Source organism: Otolemur garnettii, unplaced genomic scaffold (genome assembly GCF_000181295.1).
Source record: "Otolemur garnettii isolate 467f Iridium unplaced genomic scaffold, OtoGar3 scaffold00067, whole genome shotgun sequence".
NCBI lineage: Eukaryota > Metazoa > Chordata > Mammalia > Primates > Galagidae > Otolemur > Otolemur garnettii.
In genome coordinates this window covers 4,219,860-4,235,223 of record NW_003852462.1, presented here as the reverse complement: position 1 = coordinate 4,235,223, position 15,364 = coordinate 4,219,860, and the positions used below count along the sequence as shown (strand labels likewise).

General features: G+C 45.4%; 1 protein-coding gene across 1 annotated transcript in view; it reads left to right on the top strand.

Moving 5' to 3' along the window:
- The first annotated feature begins 9,309 nt into the window (after window positions 1-9,309).
- Window positions 9,310-15,364, top strand: part of DNAJC11 (DnaJ heat shock protein family (Hsp40) member C11) — a 62,761-nt gene continuing 56,706 nt past the window's right edge. The window contains exon 1 of the mRNA XM_003793239.3: window positions 9,310-9,522. Coding sequence (XP_003793287.1) covers window positions 9,451-9,522 — 72 coding nt within the window. The 5' untranslated portion in view covers window positions 9,310-9,450. The remainder of the gene's footprint in view (window positions 9,523-15,364) is intronic.

Here is a 15,364-nt window from a genome sequence, read left to right as displayed (position 1 = left end):
TCAAAAAAAAAAAAAAAAAAAATACAGTCCTCCCTTATCTGTTCTTATGTGATGGGGCATACTCTGAAATCCCCAGGGGATGCCTGAAACTTCAGACAGTACTGAGCCCTGCAGGTACAATTCTTTTCCTATAAGTTCATACATGTGACAAAGTTTAATTATTTAAGTTAGGCACAGAAGAGATTAACATGAATAAGTAATAATAAAACAGAACAACTGTAACAACACATCAGAATCACTCCTCTTGCACTTTGGAGTCCTTATTAAATACAAGGGTTACGTGAACAAGCGTTATGGCGGTGTGACAGTCGATCTCACAGCCAAGATAGCTGCTAAGATACATTGGGCAGGGAGTGTACAGCGTATGGACATGCTGGGAAAAGGCACAATTCGTGGCCCAGGTGGGATAAACCCAGACAGCGCAAGATGACATCAGGCCTCAGAATGAGGTGAGTTGTTTATTCTAAAATTTTCCATTTAATATTTTTGAACCACAGTTGTTGGAGGGTAACTGAAACTACAGAAAGTGAAACTCTGGATGGGGGAGACTACTGTATGTTACACGCCTAGAAATACTTAACTGTGTGTCAGGCACACCACACTGTTAGAAATTTAAACACAATTTAATTATTAAAGCACTTGTCTGAGGTAACTTATACTCTAACAGAAGAAATAAATTTCTTTCTTTTCGAGGGCAGTGGGGAAAGAATCTCACTCTGTTGTCATGGCCTCATCACAGCTCATGGCAGCAGGCTCGAACTCCCAAACTCAAGCAATCCTCCTGCCTCAACCTCCCAAGTAGCTGGGACTGAAGGCAGGTGCCACAACACCCTGCTAATTTTTAAATTTTTTGTAGAGATGGGGTCTTGCTACATTGCCAGGCTAATCTTGAATTCCTGGCCTCAAGACATCCTCCTGCCTCAGACTCTCAAAGTGCTAGAATTCCAGGCAGGAACCACCATGCCCAGTCACCAGAAACAAATTTCTAAATGATCAAAATTTAAAAGTGGAGTATAAGTGGCATAACGTGATGTTGTACAAAGGCACCTTCTTTATACCTGATCGAACACACACAGGAGCTTGCATTTTTCTCCCTCCAGCTATTCCAGTAGAATGTTATTTAAAAAATTAATTAAGTGGGGCTGGGCACAGCGGCTCACGCCTATAATCCCAGCACTGTGGGAGGCTGAGGCAGGAGGATTGCTTGAGCTCAGGAGTTCGAGGCTTGTCTGAGTGAAAATGAAACTCTGACTCATGAAAAAAATTGAAAAACCCAGCTGGGCACCGCAGTGAGCACCTGTAATCCCAGCAGCTTCGGAGGCTGAGGCAGCAGGATGCCCACAGCCTGATTCTGAGGTTTCAGTGAGCTACGACGCCATTGCACACTGCTCAGGTCATAGGGTAGAACATTGTCTCAACAAAAAAAAAAAAGGAGGAAAAGAATTAATCAAGTGTAAATGCAGATAGACAAAATAATGAGAGAAGAGATGACCTTAGACAAAAGGTGCCACCAGAATTTTGGATGTGGAGGGACCCATCACCTGGGAAGTGGCTGGTTTACACTGTGGGACCCGGAGTGGTTCAGGAATGGGAGGCTGGGCAGGGCTGTTGATAGCCTAGCCAGTAATTTTCACCAGTATGCTTTGGCCCGCCGGTGTGCCTTGAAAAATTTTTAAAGGTCACTAATTAAATATTTGTAAAAGAAGTTCAAAGCACAATAAGTATGTTCTTTTTTTCTTTTTTTACTCTTCTTTTACAAACATAATTTAAGTGTGGCACAGAAGTTTAACTACAAGTTCAAGTGTGCGGTGACATGAAAAAGGTTGAAAAGTACTGGCCGTATATACAAAGAACAATTAGAACCCGGGACTCCACCCCAGTCCACCCAGCCAAGCAACTACATCACCCCCGACTCCGACAGGAAGGGTATTAACTGGTGAGGCTCAACAGAAGAACTCTGAAGTCTAGACAACAGAGCTAGCTAGACACCAGATGTCGTACCAAATATAGGGACTGTGAGAACATCTGGGTACCGAGAAGCTATTCTCAGCCCCTCTCCTTACGGGGATTTTACCTGCAACAGGCAGGAAAAAGGAGGACTCCTTTCTGGGAAAATCAATCTACCCAAGGGTAAAAAATCTATAGATCTTTTAACGGGAGGATCTTACCCTATGTCTCTCCAAAAGGCTCACCAGAGAATAGCTTTGAACAGGCACACAGAACTCCCATGACTACACAGGGAAGGATCCCCAGAATGCTGAGGGAGGTTCCCCACAGAGAAACAGACCGGAACAAATGGGGGGGAAAAAAAATAACAGGTTATTTTTAGAAATAGCAACAATTAAGGAGTGGAATAAAAATTAAATGCATCCTTGGAGATGTGAGTGAACATATTGCATCCATGAAACTCTTTTAAGGAACAAAAAGAACAATCAGAGAATAGGAAAGAGCTCTGGAAAATTACAAACTATAATTACAGAAATTTTTTAAATCTGTGAAAGGATTGGGGGCCATAGCTGAGATCTCCAACAAAAGACTAAAAAGTCAAAAGAATAGAAATTAAAAAAGAAAACAACCCTGGAGAATCAGTCCAGGAGGCCTGACCTCATAATAAACCGAGTTGGAATAAAAAAGGACAAAGAAAACTCGCGGAATTAAGTTATCAAACAATCAAATACCGATAGGGAAGAGGCAGGCTTAGAGCAGACGATATGATTCCATTTTCCCAAAAGTGATAGACACAAGTTTTCTCGTTACAAGAGCCCCCTAAGTACACAGCACATTAAATTTTAAAAGACTAATACAAGGTATAGCACATGGAATTTCAGAACACCCAGGGGAGAAAAGAAAAAGACAGTTACAAAGCCTCGAACAGAATCGGTCTTACTGCCAACGACACTGGGAAGTGAAAGAGAATAAAATAATGCCTCAAAAATCTGAAGAAAATGTTTAACAAGCTAGAATTTTATATCCAGCCAAACTATCTACCTATCAATCTATCAATCAAATATAAAAGTAGATGAAAGATATCCCAGTGCTCAAAAAACTCTGGGACAATTTTCTCTATCAAGACAATGAAATAAAACAAACAAAAATAGCCAAAGAAACACAGCATTCAGGGGAAACGGACGCTGATATTGGAAAAAGGAAAAGTGTCATCCTGCAGGGATGGTGTAGGCAAGGTGCAGGACTGGAGCAGGCTGCACGACTCCATATATGAAGTTCTAGAAAAGGCAAAACAATTCATATAACGATAGTGGATCAGTGGTTGTCTGGAGGTGGGGGTGATCACAGAGAGGGATAGATCATACAGCAGCATGAGGAAACTTTAGGATGGAAATGTTTATTATTTTAATGATCATAGTGAATTCATGGGTGTATTTTGTGTCAAAACTCATAAAACTGTTTACAGATATGTATTTTATTGTGAAAGCTATTAGCACCAAAATTGAGTCACCAATGTTAAAAAAAAAAAAAAAAAAAGACTTGACAAATTGAGGCGAGGAGGCCATGAAGAAAGGGCTCTCCTGCTTGTAGGCCTGATAGCAGAAACTACCACAGAAGATGGCAAAAATATGGGCGGGGCCTGTGGCTCAGTGAGTAGGGCGCTGGCCCCATATAGCAAGGGTGGCAGGTTCAAACCTGGCCCTGGCCAAACTGCAACCAAAAAAAAAAAAAAAAAGGCAAAAATCACAACCTCAAATATCACAACCTTACATAAAAAGGACATCTGCCCAGCACCTGCCTGTCCCTTGTTATTAATCTCTGCAGCCAAGGATAATTCTTTCAAATCAATTCCATGTCCTTATTTTTTTCTTCTGAAATTCTTTGTCTTCCTTTATCTCCCCGATACACGCATGGTTTACTATGTCACGAGTATTCCCATTGCAATGATCTCTTCCCAGGTAAATAATCTGTTTCTTCTAGAGTCTCTCCCTGCGTTATCCAGCTTGGCTCACCTTCTCAATACCAGTTAAGCAGTCAAAGCTTTCTTCAGGAGAACGAGAGAATTACAGGAGTGGAAGACTGGTCAGAGGGGCTGCTCCAGAAGGAAGCCACAAAGACAAAAAGCAGGAAGACACAGAAGAGGAATAAAAGGCCGACTTGCTGTGCTGGGGAGGCCTCCTGGGTTTTACTGGAGTACCCCAAAGAGAAGCAAGCTGGGTAGGGTGGTTCACACCTGTAATGCTGGCACTCTGGGGGACCGAGGCAGGCAGATTGCTTGAGCTCAGGAGTTGGAGACCAGCCTGAGAAAAAGAGACTTGATGTCTTTAAAAAAAAAAAAAAAAAGCCAAAAAGAGAAGAAAGAATCACTTCACAACAGTTGTCACCGAGGCCTAAAGGACGTGAAATAATTTCACCAATGATTTCAACAAAATAACTGCAGAAGTAAATGTCTCTACTCCGAGAAAATAGCTTTTATTAATAAAAGCAAGACAAAGACATTTTTAGATAAGCAGAGGCTGAGAGAGCTCTCCCAGGGCTCTCTCCCACTCAAGGAAATTCCACAAGGTTTTTTGTTTTTGTTTTTGTTGAGACAGAGTCTCGCTATGTCATCCTGGGTAGAGTGCTGTGGCGTCACAGCTCACAGCAACCTCCAACTCCTGGGCTTAAATTATTCTCTTCCCTCAGCCTCCCAAGTACCTGGGACCACAGGCGCCCACCACAACACCCAGCCTCGGTGCATGTGGTGGGCACCCTAACCACTGTGCTATAGTGGTTCTCATACTTTTTATAGAAATTTTAATTGACACTTTCAAATCAAGTTTATTCCTAAATAACTGACTCTGGTTTATCAATGTCCTATTGGCTCTGAAGGAATTTCATTTTTACAGCATGTCATTCAGCAGTGTGTATAACTTATTAAGTAAAAAATAAAACTGTTAACAAATAAAAAAGTTTTGTTCTTATGGTCCATGCAGGAAATGTCAGTGACCGGGAGGCTACAGGCGCCGAGTCCCACAGCGTGTTTCATGGGCTGAAATAAAGTCCCTACATGGAGGTTCAGAGACGCAGCAGAGGACAACGGGCAGGGACATTCCAGCCGTGCCCTGAGAGTTAGTGGGGTCTTTTTTTCTGGCTAGAACCAAAGATCCGTGGAGGAAAGCCGGAGGGTAGGAGGCCGACAGATACGTGAACCCAGGTCATCCAGGTCCTCAGTGCCAGGCAGGAGGAAGAGCAAGAGGGACAGATCCAGAGAAATATGCAAGTGAAGAAAATGGAAAAGGACAGTCGTCAAGGATGGAGATGTTACAGTGGAGGTGGCGGGCCATGTTGTTAAATATGGCTCAGTCCCGGCCAACAGCAAGTAAACAAATGCCAGTGGATTTGGAATTCAAGAGATCGCTGGAAACTGGAGAAGGTGATCTTCAGGAAGCCGTGGGCCTGAGCTCTGATGGCAAAGGCCTCACAAGGAACAGTAGAGGGAGCAGAAGCTGTAGGTGCTGCCATCGGAAGTCCAGCAGAGACCCGGCTCTACCCCCAGAGAACTCTGTGTTGCCCCCGCCAAGCCTGCCTCTTCCCTAGTCCTCCTCAGCTGGTAAATGGCCTTTCTACCCAGCAGCTTAAAGCAGAAATATGGGAGTAACCACTGAGTGATCTCTTCCCTTCGTCCCCCCGGCTCTAACTATCAGAAATTCCCATTGCATCCAGTCCCACATGTAGTCTATGTCTGACTATCCCTGTGGCTCCTGCCTTAGTCCAAGTCCAAGGCCACCAGTTTCTCTTCCTTGACCCACTGCAGTGGCCTCTGATGAACAGCAGTGAAGGAATGCTTCCCTTCTTGTTCCCTGGAATGATTTGTTAGGGAAAAACAAAATCAGACCCTGTCACTTCCCTGATCTCTGCCTGTGACGCCCTGGGTGACCGTGCTCTGGTTTGGCATCTCTCACCTCCACCACTTCCCCCAGCTGGTGCTTCACTGCCCTCTCCCTGGGGCCTCCACATGACACTTATCTCTGTCTCACAGCCTTTGCCCCAAAAGCCTCTTCCTCCAGGTCTTGCAAAGCTGGGTCCTTCCCATCATTCCATTTCCAATGACCTCCTGGAACAGATCTGACCAGCCAATGCTGGTCACTTGAGTTGTTCCATGTCGCTGCTGCATTTTACTTAAAGCACTGACTGTCTCTCTTGTTTGTTGTCCACGCACTCCCCCCACCAAAACTGGGGTGTCAATTTTCCAAAACTCCAAAGACCCTTCCTGGACCCTGTCTTCACACTCAAAGATAAGCAGTGTAGGGAAACAAAATCGCCAGGCAACACTGCAGTGCCGTGGAAGGAGATGGCATGAACTTGGTGCTTTCCTGGACTTTCTCCAGCTACTCCTGACAGCTTGGCAGGCGTATAGAACGGAAGTCAACAGAGACGACTTGAACTTGGATAGAGCCAAATGACAAAGGATTATGGCATCACCGAATGGCCTAGAAAGCAGATTGGAATGGCGGATCCACCTGGGCCCCTCAGAGGGGATCAATGGAGGGGGTGGATTCACACACAGGGACCAAGGACCTAAAGTCCATTACAGCAGGGAATCCAGTCCCACAGGCACAAGGGAAGGATGTCGCCACAGGTAGAATGCTGAGTGGCCTGAAGTCACCCATCAGCCCCTCCAGGCAGCTATCTCAGCAGAGGCAAGAGCAGCTCTTCTGCTGGGTATCTCGACCCTTCTGCAATCCTCATCTTGGCTAAAGATGTCAGAGACTAGACACTGAATGCTCAGGGAGCAGATAATATCGAGGAAATGTAATTTTTAAGGGCCTTCAAATTCTCCCTTCTTTCCTCTAGCTAAGGATGTCCCCCCCCCCCTTCTCCTTTAACGGGGTTATCAGCGCTCACGAGGGAACGGAAGAACAGGCTAGGAACAGCAAGCAGGCACTAAATCCCAGTCTGGACTCAACGACAAAGGAATAATAAAAAGATTAGAGGTAATTTTTCCTCCTGAATTATAGAGAAGCGGTATGGATTCAGCTCAGCTGTTGAAGGGATGGGGGCAGGCTACCCACCTCTCCTCTCAGGAGTATTACTCAGGAAAAGGGGAGAGACTAGAGGACCTCCAGTTGGGATTGCAAATAAAAATACGGGATGCCCAGGTGCACCTGAATTTCAGATAAATAACAAATAATTAGTATTTGGTGTACGTGTATGCTCCCATGCAGTATTAGTATACTTACACTAAAAAATTATTCCTTATTTACCTAAAACTCAGATGTACTCGGGTAGCCTGCATGTCATCTGACAGTCTGGTCTCCAGTGACACGTTGGATGGGAGGACACCAGCGCTGAATTGAGCCATTACACACTTGAACACTTTGGCTGTGCCGGGAGACAAAATGTCTTGGGGTCATTCTGAATGTGAATGATGGCGGAGATAAATGTCCTTATGCTTACAGTTTAAAGACAAAAGAATTCAGTAACAGTTGTATATGTGTATGTTACATAAAACATGCATATTATGAAATACGTACACACATGTAAGCATAGTTATGTGATACATAATTATATAACTCATTTGTAACATAGCCACACTAGGATGTGCTTTATAGCCAAGTTACGAATCGCTTTGTGGTTTTACCCAATAAAAAGAAAACAAAAGTGCAGAGTGTGGGTGAAAGTGGCGAGGTTCTGGCAGTTGCTCTGGCATGAGCTGGTGGGGGTGTATTTTTAACTACCAGTTTCCATTATTTTGCCCATCACAGATGAGGGTGTTTGCAGGGGCGACAGGAGCAAGCCAATCTCTGGAGTGAATATAGTCCCCGGGCCTGTGGTGTGTCCAGGTTAGTTTTCATTTATCACAGCCTCTTTCCCAGCAGCCATAATATAAAATCTCGTGGGCCCAAGAGAGGACAGACACAGCGCATCCCTGAGTCACTATTTATTTTGTTTGAGTGGTGATAAAAACCAGGTCATTCTCAATCATGGAAACACAGACCAGGGCGTACTGAAACATATGTTATGTTCCATTTATATAATTCCTAGAGGCTGTGTTTTCCAAAGCAGAGGAGGGATGGCAAAGAACTTCTCTACCCAAGTAAGCGTTATGGCCCAATTAATGTCTACAAACCTAGGGAAAAAAGAAATGTCTCCACATCGTGGTTTCTCCCCCCAGCCTCTCTGTATGAAATTCTTAAAGACCAGCCAATGTCAGCATGCAGTTTAGCTCTAATCACAGCTCTGCAAAGGAGAAAAAAGAAAAGCTCATAAAAATTCCTGCCAGAGCTGATGGACCATGGAGGCTGTTGAGGGGAAGCCTCGCACAACTAAAGAAATAGCCCTTAATTTACAACCTGCCTGACAGTTCCAGACTGATTCAACACTCCTCCGCACACCTAAGTGTCTCATGCCAAAAGATCTGAGGAGGACAGGGCAACTTGGAAGGGACATTCGCCGGCCCAGATGGTGCACATCTGGCTAAAAATTACAAAGAGAATGAAATCAACTTCTCAAACCCGCAGACAGGTGTTTGGGGCTTCCCAGGAGACCTGCTTATGAAGGGCAACAGGGATGTTTCTGGACTGATGGTCAGTAAAGGAACAGCAAAGGTTCCTGAGAATTGCCACAGGGCAGGAAGTACCAAACAGGTGGCAACAGTATGGGCCGCTGCCCATCTTCTCTTGACAATGGCATCATTTCAAAGACATTTGAATTATTTAGGTTATTGTAACCAAGACATCTTTAATAATGCACCGAACAGCAGGCACCAGGTTGAAATCAATTAGACTCCACCGCTAAATTATAAGGGAGAAATTTACAGGAGAATGGCTCCGGGGTAGCACCGTAGGTACACGCGCCTGCCAGAGACAATTATATTAGGGTCCTAATGAGTGAGTATTGCCTCGTTGTTTCGGCAGTAGAAAAGATGGCCAGGTGCTCCTAAATTTAGGGCAATAATAAACAAATGAGAGGCGGAGGCCCCTTCTCTGGGCGGGAAGGCTTCTGGGTGGCCAACAGCAAAGACAATGGCGGTAGCAACAAAGCTCATTTTGGAGGTTTTCTGTGCGAAAAGAAGCCAGCAAGTGGGGCCACGAAGACCCTCCCAAAGGCACGGGTTCTCGCAGCCCGGGTAGGGACGTCAAGCATCTGCATGCGCCCTGCACTGGGGGACACCGAGCGCTTCTTCCCCGAATATGACTTTAAAGTTTACCTTCCTAGTTCAGGAAGAGCTCCAGGGAGGCCGGGTTGGAGCTGGCCCGGGTGAGCAGCCTGGCTGCGGGCCGCCCGTGGGCAGCACGTGGAGGACGGCTCGTGGCCACCGCCCGGGCCCCCCCGGCGCCGCTTGCCGCCCTCAGCCGCGCGGGGGCGCACAACGCAGACGCGCTTCTGCCGGGCGCGGGCGGCTCCGGACCGCCAGGGGCCGCTGTGGCACAGCCGGGCAGGCCCGCGCCGTCCAGCCGCGTATCTCTGGGCCCTCTTGGGCACGGCCTTGCCGGTTTGGCGGGGTGAAAGGTTGCGAAGATGGCGACGGCCTTGAACGAGGAGGAGCTGGACAATGAAGACTATTACTCGTTGCTGAACGTGCGCAGGGAGGTGAGGCCTTCGGCGGGACTCTGTTGGGGTCGAGTCCAGGCCCGGTCGTTCGGAAGGGCCGGGTTGGCGGCGACCGCCCCTCCCCCGCCACAGTGGCCCCGGCCGGGTGGAGAGGCCGCGTGACCCCGCCGACGTGCGTGCCCGCTGGCCGACACAGTCAGCCCCACCGCCCCTACCATCCCGCCAGGGGTGCCGGGGTCTGTCTCTGCCCCTGTTCTCCGCGGCCGCTGCGCCTCGTGCGCTGTGTCCATGCAGGGCCAGAGGTCCCCACACCACACGAGGAAATATAGGGGCTCCAAGGAGGCTACCCGAGTGTGGTTCTCAGTCCCCTAGGACCCGGTACCGCGCTCAGCTCACTGCCCGCCCTGGCTCAGAGCCTGTGTCATCGCCCCCGACCAGCACGATGGCAAACCAGGCACCAAGGTCACAGGCATCAGGGAATTTCTCCAAGGCTCTGTCCATTCCCTGAGCTTTTCGTGGGGATGTCCTGCCTCTGAAGTGAGTCTGTCCTTAGAGGCACGCGTCTTCTTCATTCTCCTGAGTTACTGCCCAGAAATTCAAGGCAGAGTCTTCTAGACATACAGCCTCGACTCGGAAGCCGCAGAGTAGGAAGAAGTCTTAGGCCAGGAAAGAAATGGTACTCTCACATGGCTTCAGCATTCATACCAAGTGCTCGTACCTTGTCTCCTCACCAAATAAAGATAATGCGCGAGAGTCTCAACATAGTCTGGTACACAGTAGGGCCCCAGGACATTTCCTTTCTTGATGACTAGTCCGGAGCGGAGATCGGTGTGAAGGGCAGGACAGGCTTCCAAGGTCAGGTCATAAAGTGAATTGTTTGTCTCTAAGCTGCTGGGTCCAGACTTTTCAGCCCTGTCAGTGAATCCCTAATTCCGTCTGTCAGGTTTTCTAGTGGTCATCAAAGCTAGCCAACTTTGGCTATCCTAAGCAAACCTGGTCCAGGGTATGTTGTTAATAAATATTGGTTTGGGTGGTGTTTTCATAGAAGCTGCCATTCTTTTGAGTGCTTATTTTGTGCAGAGCCACTGTGCTGAATGAACTCTTTATGTTCACAGCCCATAAGGTAGGTGTGATAATCCTCGTTTTATAGTTGAAGAAACTGAGGTATACAGAGATTAATTAACTTGTCTAAAGTCACACTACCACAGAGTCCAAAAGCCTGAACCCTGGGCAGCCTCACTCTGGAGCCCCAGCTCTTGAGCTTCATGCTAATCTGCTTCCTTACCAGACCTCAGGCTGCAAAGCTGCTGGTCTGCTACTGTGTCCTTGGGCACCCTACATAAGAATCATTCAAATGTATGAGCCGTTATACTACAAAAATGTCCTGTGAAATATTTTGGGGAATTGGAGAAGTTGTTAGGCTGCAATAGGACACCTGGGAGATCTGGATTTCTGTAACTAATCAACCATGAGGGTTTAGGCAAATCAGTTCTTTAGCCTTCAGTCAGTTTCTTTCCTTTTGAATGAAGATGTCTGGCTCTTTGGTTATTTATTTTTCTAGAGACAGGTTCTTGCTCTGTTGCCCAGGCTAGAGAGCAGTAGCTCAATTATAGCTCACTGCAGCCTCAAACTCCTGGATTCAAGTGATCATCCCACCTCAGCCTCCTGCATAGTTGTGCCTATAGGCAAGTGCCACCACATCCAGCTAATTTTGTTTCTAAGTTTTTTTTTTTTTTTAAAGACAAGGTGTTACTTTATTGCCTAGGTTAGTCTAAAACTCCTGTTCTCAAACAGTTCTCCTGCCTTGGCCTCCCAAAGTGCTGGGATTATAAGTGTGTGCCATCATTCCCAGGCTAGCTAATTATTCTTTTTTTCCTAGATCCTAGAAGCCAGACAATAAAGCTGGTCTTTCTGAAATCTGGGTCTCGGTAATCAGGAATTGAGTAGCCATTTACCAGGCTTACTGGACCTTATGCAGCTACAGATTAAAAGATTTAAAATGATAGGCATAGCCATAGTTGGAGGTAAACATTTGTTAAAGGTATACCTTGAAATTGCTTGAATTTTAGGCCCTGTTATTTCTCTTGGACTTGTAGATGGAAGTCAAAGAAATGCTTCTTTAAAAATTTTTTACTTCTGGGCGGCGCCTTCGGCTCAAAGGAGCAGGGCACCAGCCCCATATTCCGGAAGTAGTGGGTTCAAACCTGGCCCCAGCCAAAAACTACAAAAAAAAAAAAAAAAAAAAAACTTTTTTTACTTATCCCAGTAAGTCAAGGCACTTCTCACATTGAAGGTTATTGGTTAAACATACCTCCCTGCCTTTGTCAACACAAAGCGACTCTGTTAAATTCATCATCGGGGTGATGTGCTGATCTTCTGTCCCAGGATTCCACTGGAAGTTCTGAAAGTGATTGATGTCTCGACTTGATATTTATTGGAAACCTTTGGTGTATAAGATCAAATCTGAAGTTGAAATAACATGATTTAGTTGGAGAAAAAAATAACAGTCATCATGGCTCTCACATGTGTGGTTGGAAGAATACATTAATATCTGTTTACGTGTTTGTTGGCAGTTCTAGAGCTAACTTCCATGTAACTATAACTGTAAGAAGCAAGGTCCTCTTCCCACCAGTACTTCAAAGGACCTTCGAAAGAACTCTCTATGTTCAGTAAAGTTCAGAAACTTTTCCTTAAATATCTCCAATGGAGGCTGGGCCTGGCGGCTCATGCCTACCATCCTAGTGCTTTGGGAAAAAGTAAGATCACTTGAGACTGGCCTGGACAACATAGTGAGACCCCCAACTCTTAAAAAAAGTTAGCTGGGCATGGTGGTGTGCAGCTATAGTCCTAGATACTTGGGAGGCTCAGAATAGCTTAAGGCCAGGAGTTTGAGGTTACAGTGAGTTATGATGGGGCCCCTGCACTCGAGCCTGGGCACCAGAGCGAGATCCAGTCTCGAATAAAAAAAATCTGAAATGCGAGCTACTTGAGATAAAACAAAGGAATTCTGTTTTTAAATTATAAGCATAATAGGATTATACAATCAGAGTAATATAGAAATGTCAAAGTCACCTTAAGAATCTCCTTCCTCAGATTTTAAACTTTAAAATATCTCCTTAAATTTGTATTCTAGAAAGTGAAGCAGGTAGCTAGACAGAACCACTAAATTCTGCTGTAAATAAAATTCATGATCCTTAATGATTTCCTTTCTCTAGTCTTCAGATTTCTTGTTTGCAGAGTGGAGCGGTCATCTGCCTTACCTGCTTCACGTTGAGGGGAGGGAGTAATTTGTCATTATCTAGTTTGGTGGTGTTAGGTACATGATGTGGTGCCTAAAATCTACCTCATTGGAGATTTCCAGGATGACTTTCCAAAATTTACTTGGAGAAAGGATTCCTTCACATAATCAGAGATAGAGTTCCCTGATTCTGATACTTTTTTTTAAATATTATTTTTTATTTTTATTTTATTTTATTTTTGAGACAGAGTCTTACTATGTTGCCCTCATTAGAGGGCCGTGACAGCTCAGAGCAGCCTCAAATTCTTGGGCTTAAATAATTCCCCTGCCTCAACCTCCTAGGTAGCTATAACTACAAGCACCCACCACAACACCCAGCTATTTTTTGTTGCAGTTGTTGTTTAGCTGGCCTGGTCTAAACAGCCTCTGTGTATGTGGCTGGGGCAGTAACCACTGCGCTATGGGAGCCGGAGCCCTGATTCTCATATTTTTTATAGAAATTTTAATTGACACTTTCAAACCAAGTTTATTCCTAAATAATTGACTCTGATTGCTGGTTTACCAATGTCCTGTTGGCTCTGAAACAATTTCATTTTTACAGCATGTCATTCAGCAGTGTTTATAACCTATTAAGTAAAAAATGAAACTGTTAACATAAAATAGTTTTTGTTCTTATGGTCCATGTAGGAATGTCAGTGACCTGAAGTCTTCATCCTTCAAGAACAGCCGTGAAACTATGAGTGCAAAAGCATCACCTGCCAGTCAGAAGTCTCCCCCAGTCCCTGCATTTTTATTCCTTAACCTGGTTAGTGTAGAGTACATTGTTCTTTTCATAGTTTTTAGTTGTCTGTGTTTCTCTGGCTGCAGGCTACAGCCAGACAACGAGGCTAAACATTTGAGTTTGGACTGCATTTAGGAAGGAAGGGGTAAAACAGTAGAGGATGGTCCGCAGGTCACACTCAGGATTGACCTGGGGTCAAAGTCACCCACAAAGGAGGAGGCAGCCGGCCCCGCCCCCAAACCAGGACGACTAAGCTATCTACCAAAATTGAGTGGTAAGAGGTCCAGCCGAGCCAGGGCACACTCACAGCCCTAAAGCTGTGAGTCGTGTGTCTGTTCATTGCTTTGCTTATCTACTCTCATAGTGGGCAGTTAATTTAGTCTAAATGAGAAAAATAAAGGTGAGTCTGAGAAGGTCGGTTCCTTAAGTGAGTTGCCCATTAGCTACACTGTATTTAAAGTTTGATATTCCTAGTAGTGACCCCAGTTAGATGCATCCCTTGGGTAAGCCTTGGTTAGGCCTTATCCAGATGACCACATTCCTACGGTGTCCTGTGAGCCAAAAAGCTGAGGAACAGGAATTTCTGGCCCATGCTGCCACCACTTGGGCGATCTTGCACAAGTCCTTTAACCTCTCAGAGCCTCAGTTTACTTACCTGCCAACAGTACTTGGAAGATACCGAGAGGATGGAGAGAGGCCACTTAGGGCTTTGCAACAAGAATCTTGTATCAAATCCTGTTTTTTACTCTTCTAGGAGTCTTATGTCTCTCAACTAGTAGTTTAACCTTTCTGCTCACTTTCTGTAATGGGGAAATGTGGGTAACAGGTAACAATGCCTTAAGCACTTATCTTCAGCCAGCATGAGGCTTGCTGTGTGTGAGGATATACATATATCAAGTGCCTGGTGTGAGTGAGTGTTCTGATAATACTGAGTGTTATTTCTTGGATTTTGATAAGTATGAGGTTCTGCTTATTTTAAAAAGACATACATGTGCATAGAAAGCCTTGATGTGCTTCATCCTGGCTAAATTTGCTATTCAAATATTATCTTACTAAAAGGCGGAGTTTCTGCTAAGTGTTAGGTTATGAATCCTTAAAGTTTTCTTTACTCTTTCTGTTTAAAATGCTGAGTTTATTTTCTTCAAAGGACTGATCTCTGTCTGAATTGTTCCTCCTGCAGAGTTGACTTGAGGGGTGGGGCGCTTTCCTCTGTGTTGGGGCTCAGCCTGGCCGTATGATACAAGCTCAAGGGTAACCCAGAAACGGGGTGTCTGGGGTAAAAGTAGAGCAGGACCCGAAGATACAGTGTGAGCTCTCAGGTCTGAAGCAGGGAGCAAGACAGGAGTGAGGGTGGGTGGTTGGGGATGTCTGGGCAGTGGGTTTTAGAGGATTCTCTGCCTGTGGGCAGGGAAGGAAAGGTGAGACTGCCCAGCCACCTCAGTGACATCTCCTAATGTAATTAGCAAACACTGTGAGTTTAGATTTTAAAATGTATTTCCTTAATGAACTGTAAGTCAGTTATTACCTTTCTGCTTTGGGCATTTCAAATAATTGCTTCTTGAAATTTTAATGCTCTAGTTGCATTATCTACCAAAATAACCTCTTTTTTCCTTTCTTAAAGAGAATTCAGTTGAAAGCTTTTGTACGTGTATTTGCTGTGAGTTTAGTAATGAAACAATGGAAAAGAAAATCTGGGACATGAGAGTCACAGGTTTTGCTTGGGTAGAGAATTTTAGTGTTTACTTTCATTAAATTTTCCTTTTGGCTCGGCGCCTGTGGCTCAACCGGCTAAGGCGCCAGCCACGTACACCTAAGGTGGCGGGTTCGAATCCCCAGCCTGGACCCGCCAAACAACAATGACG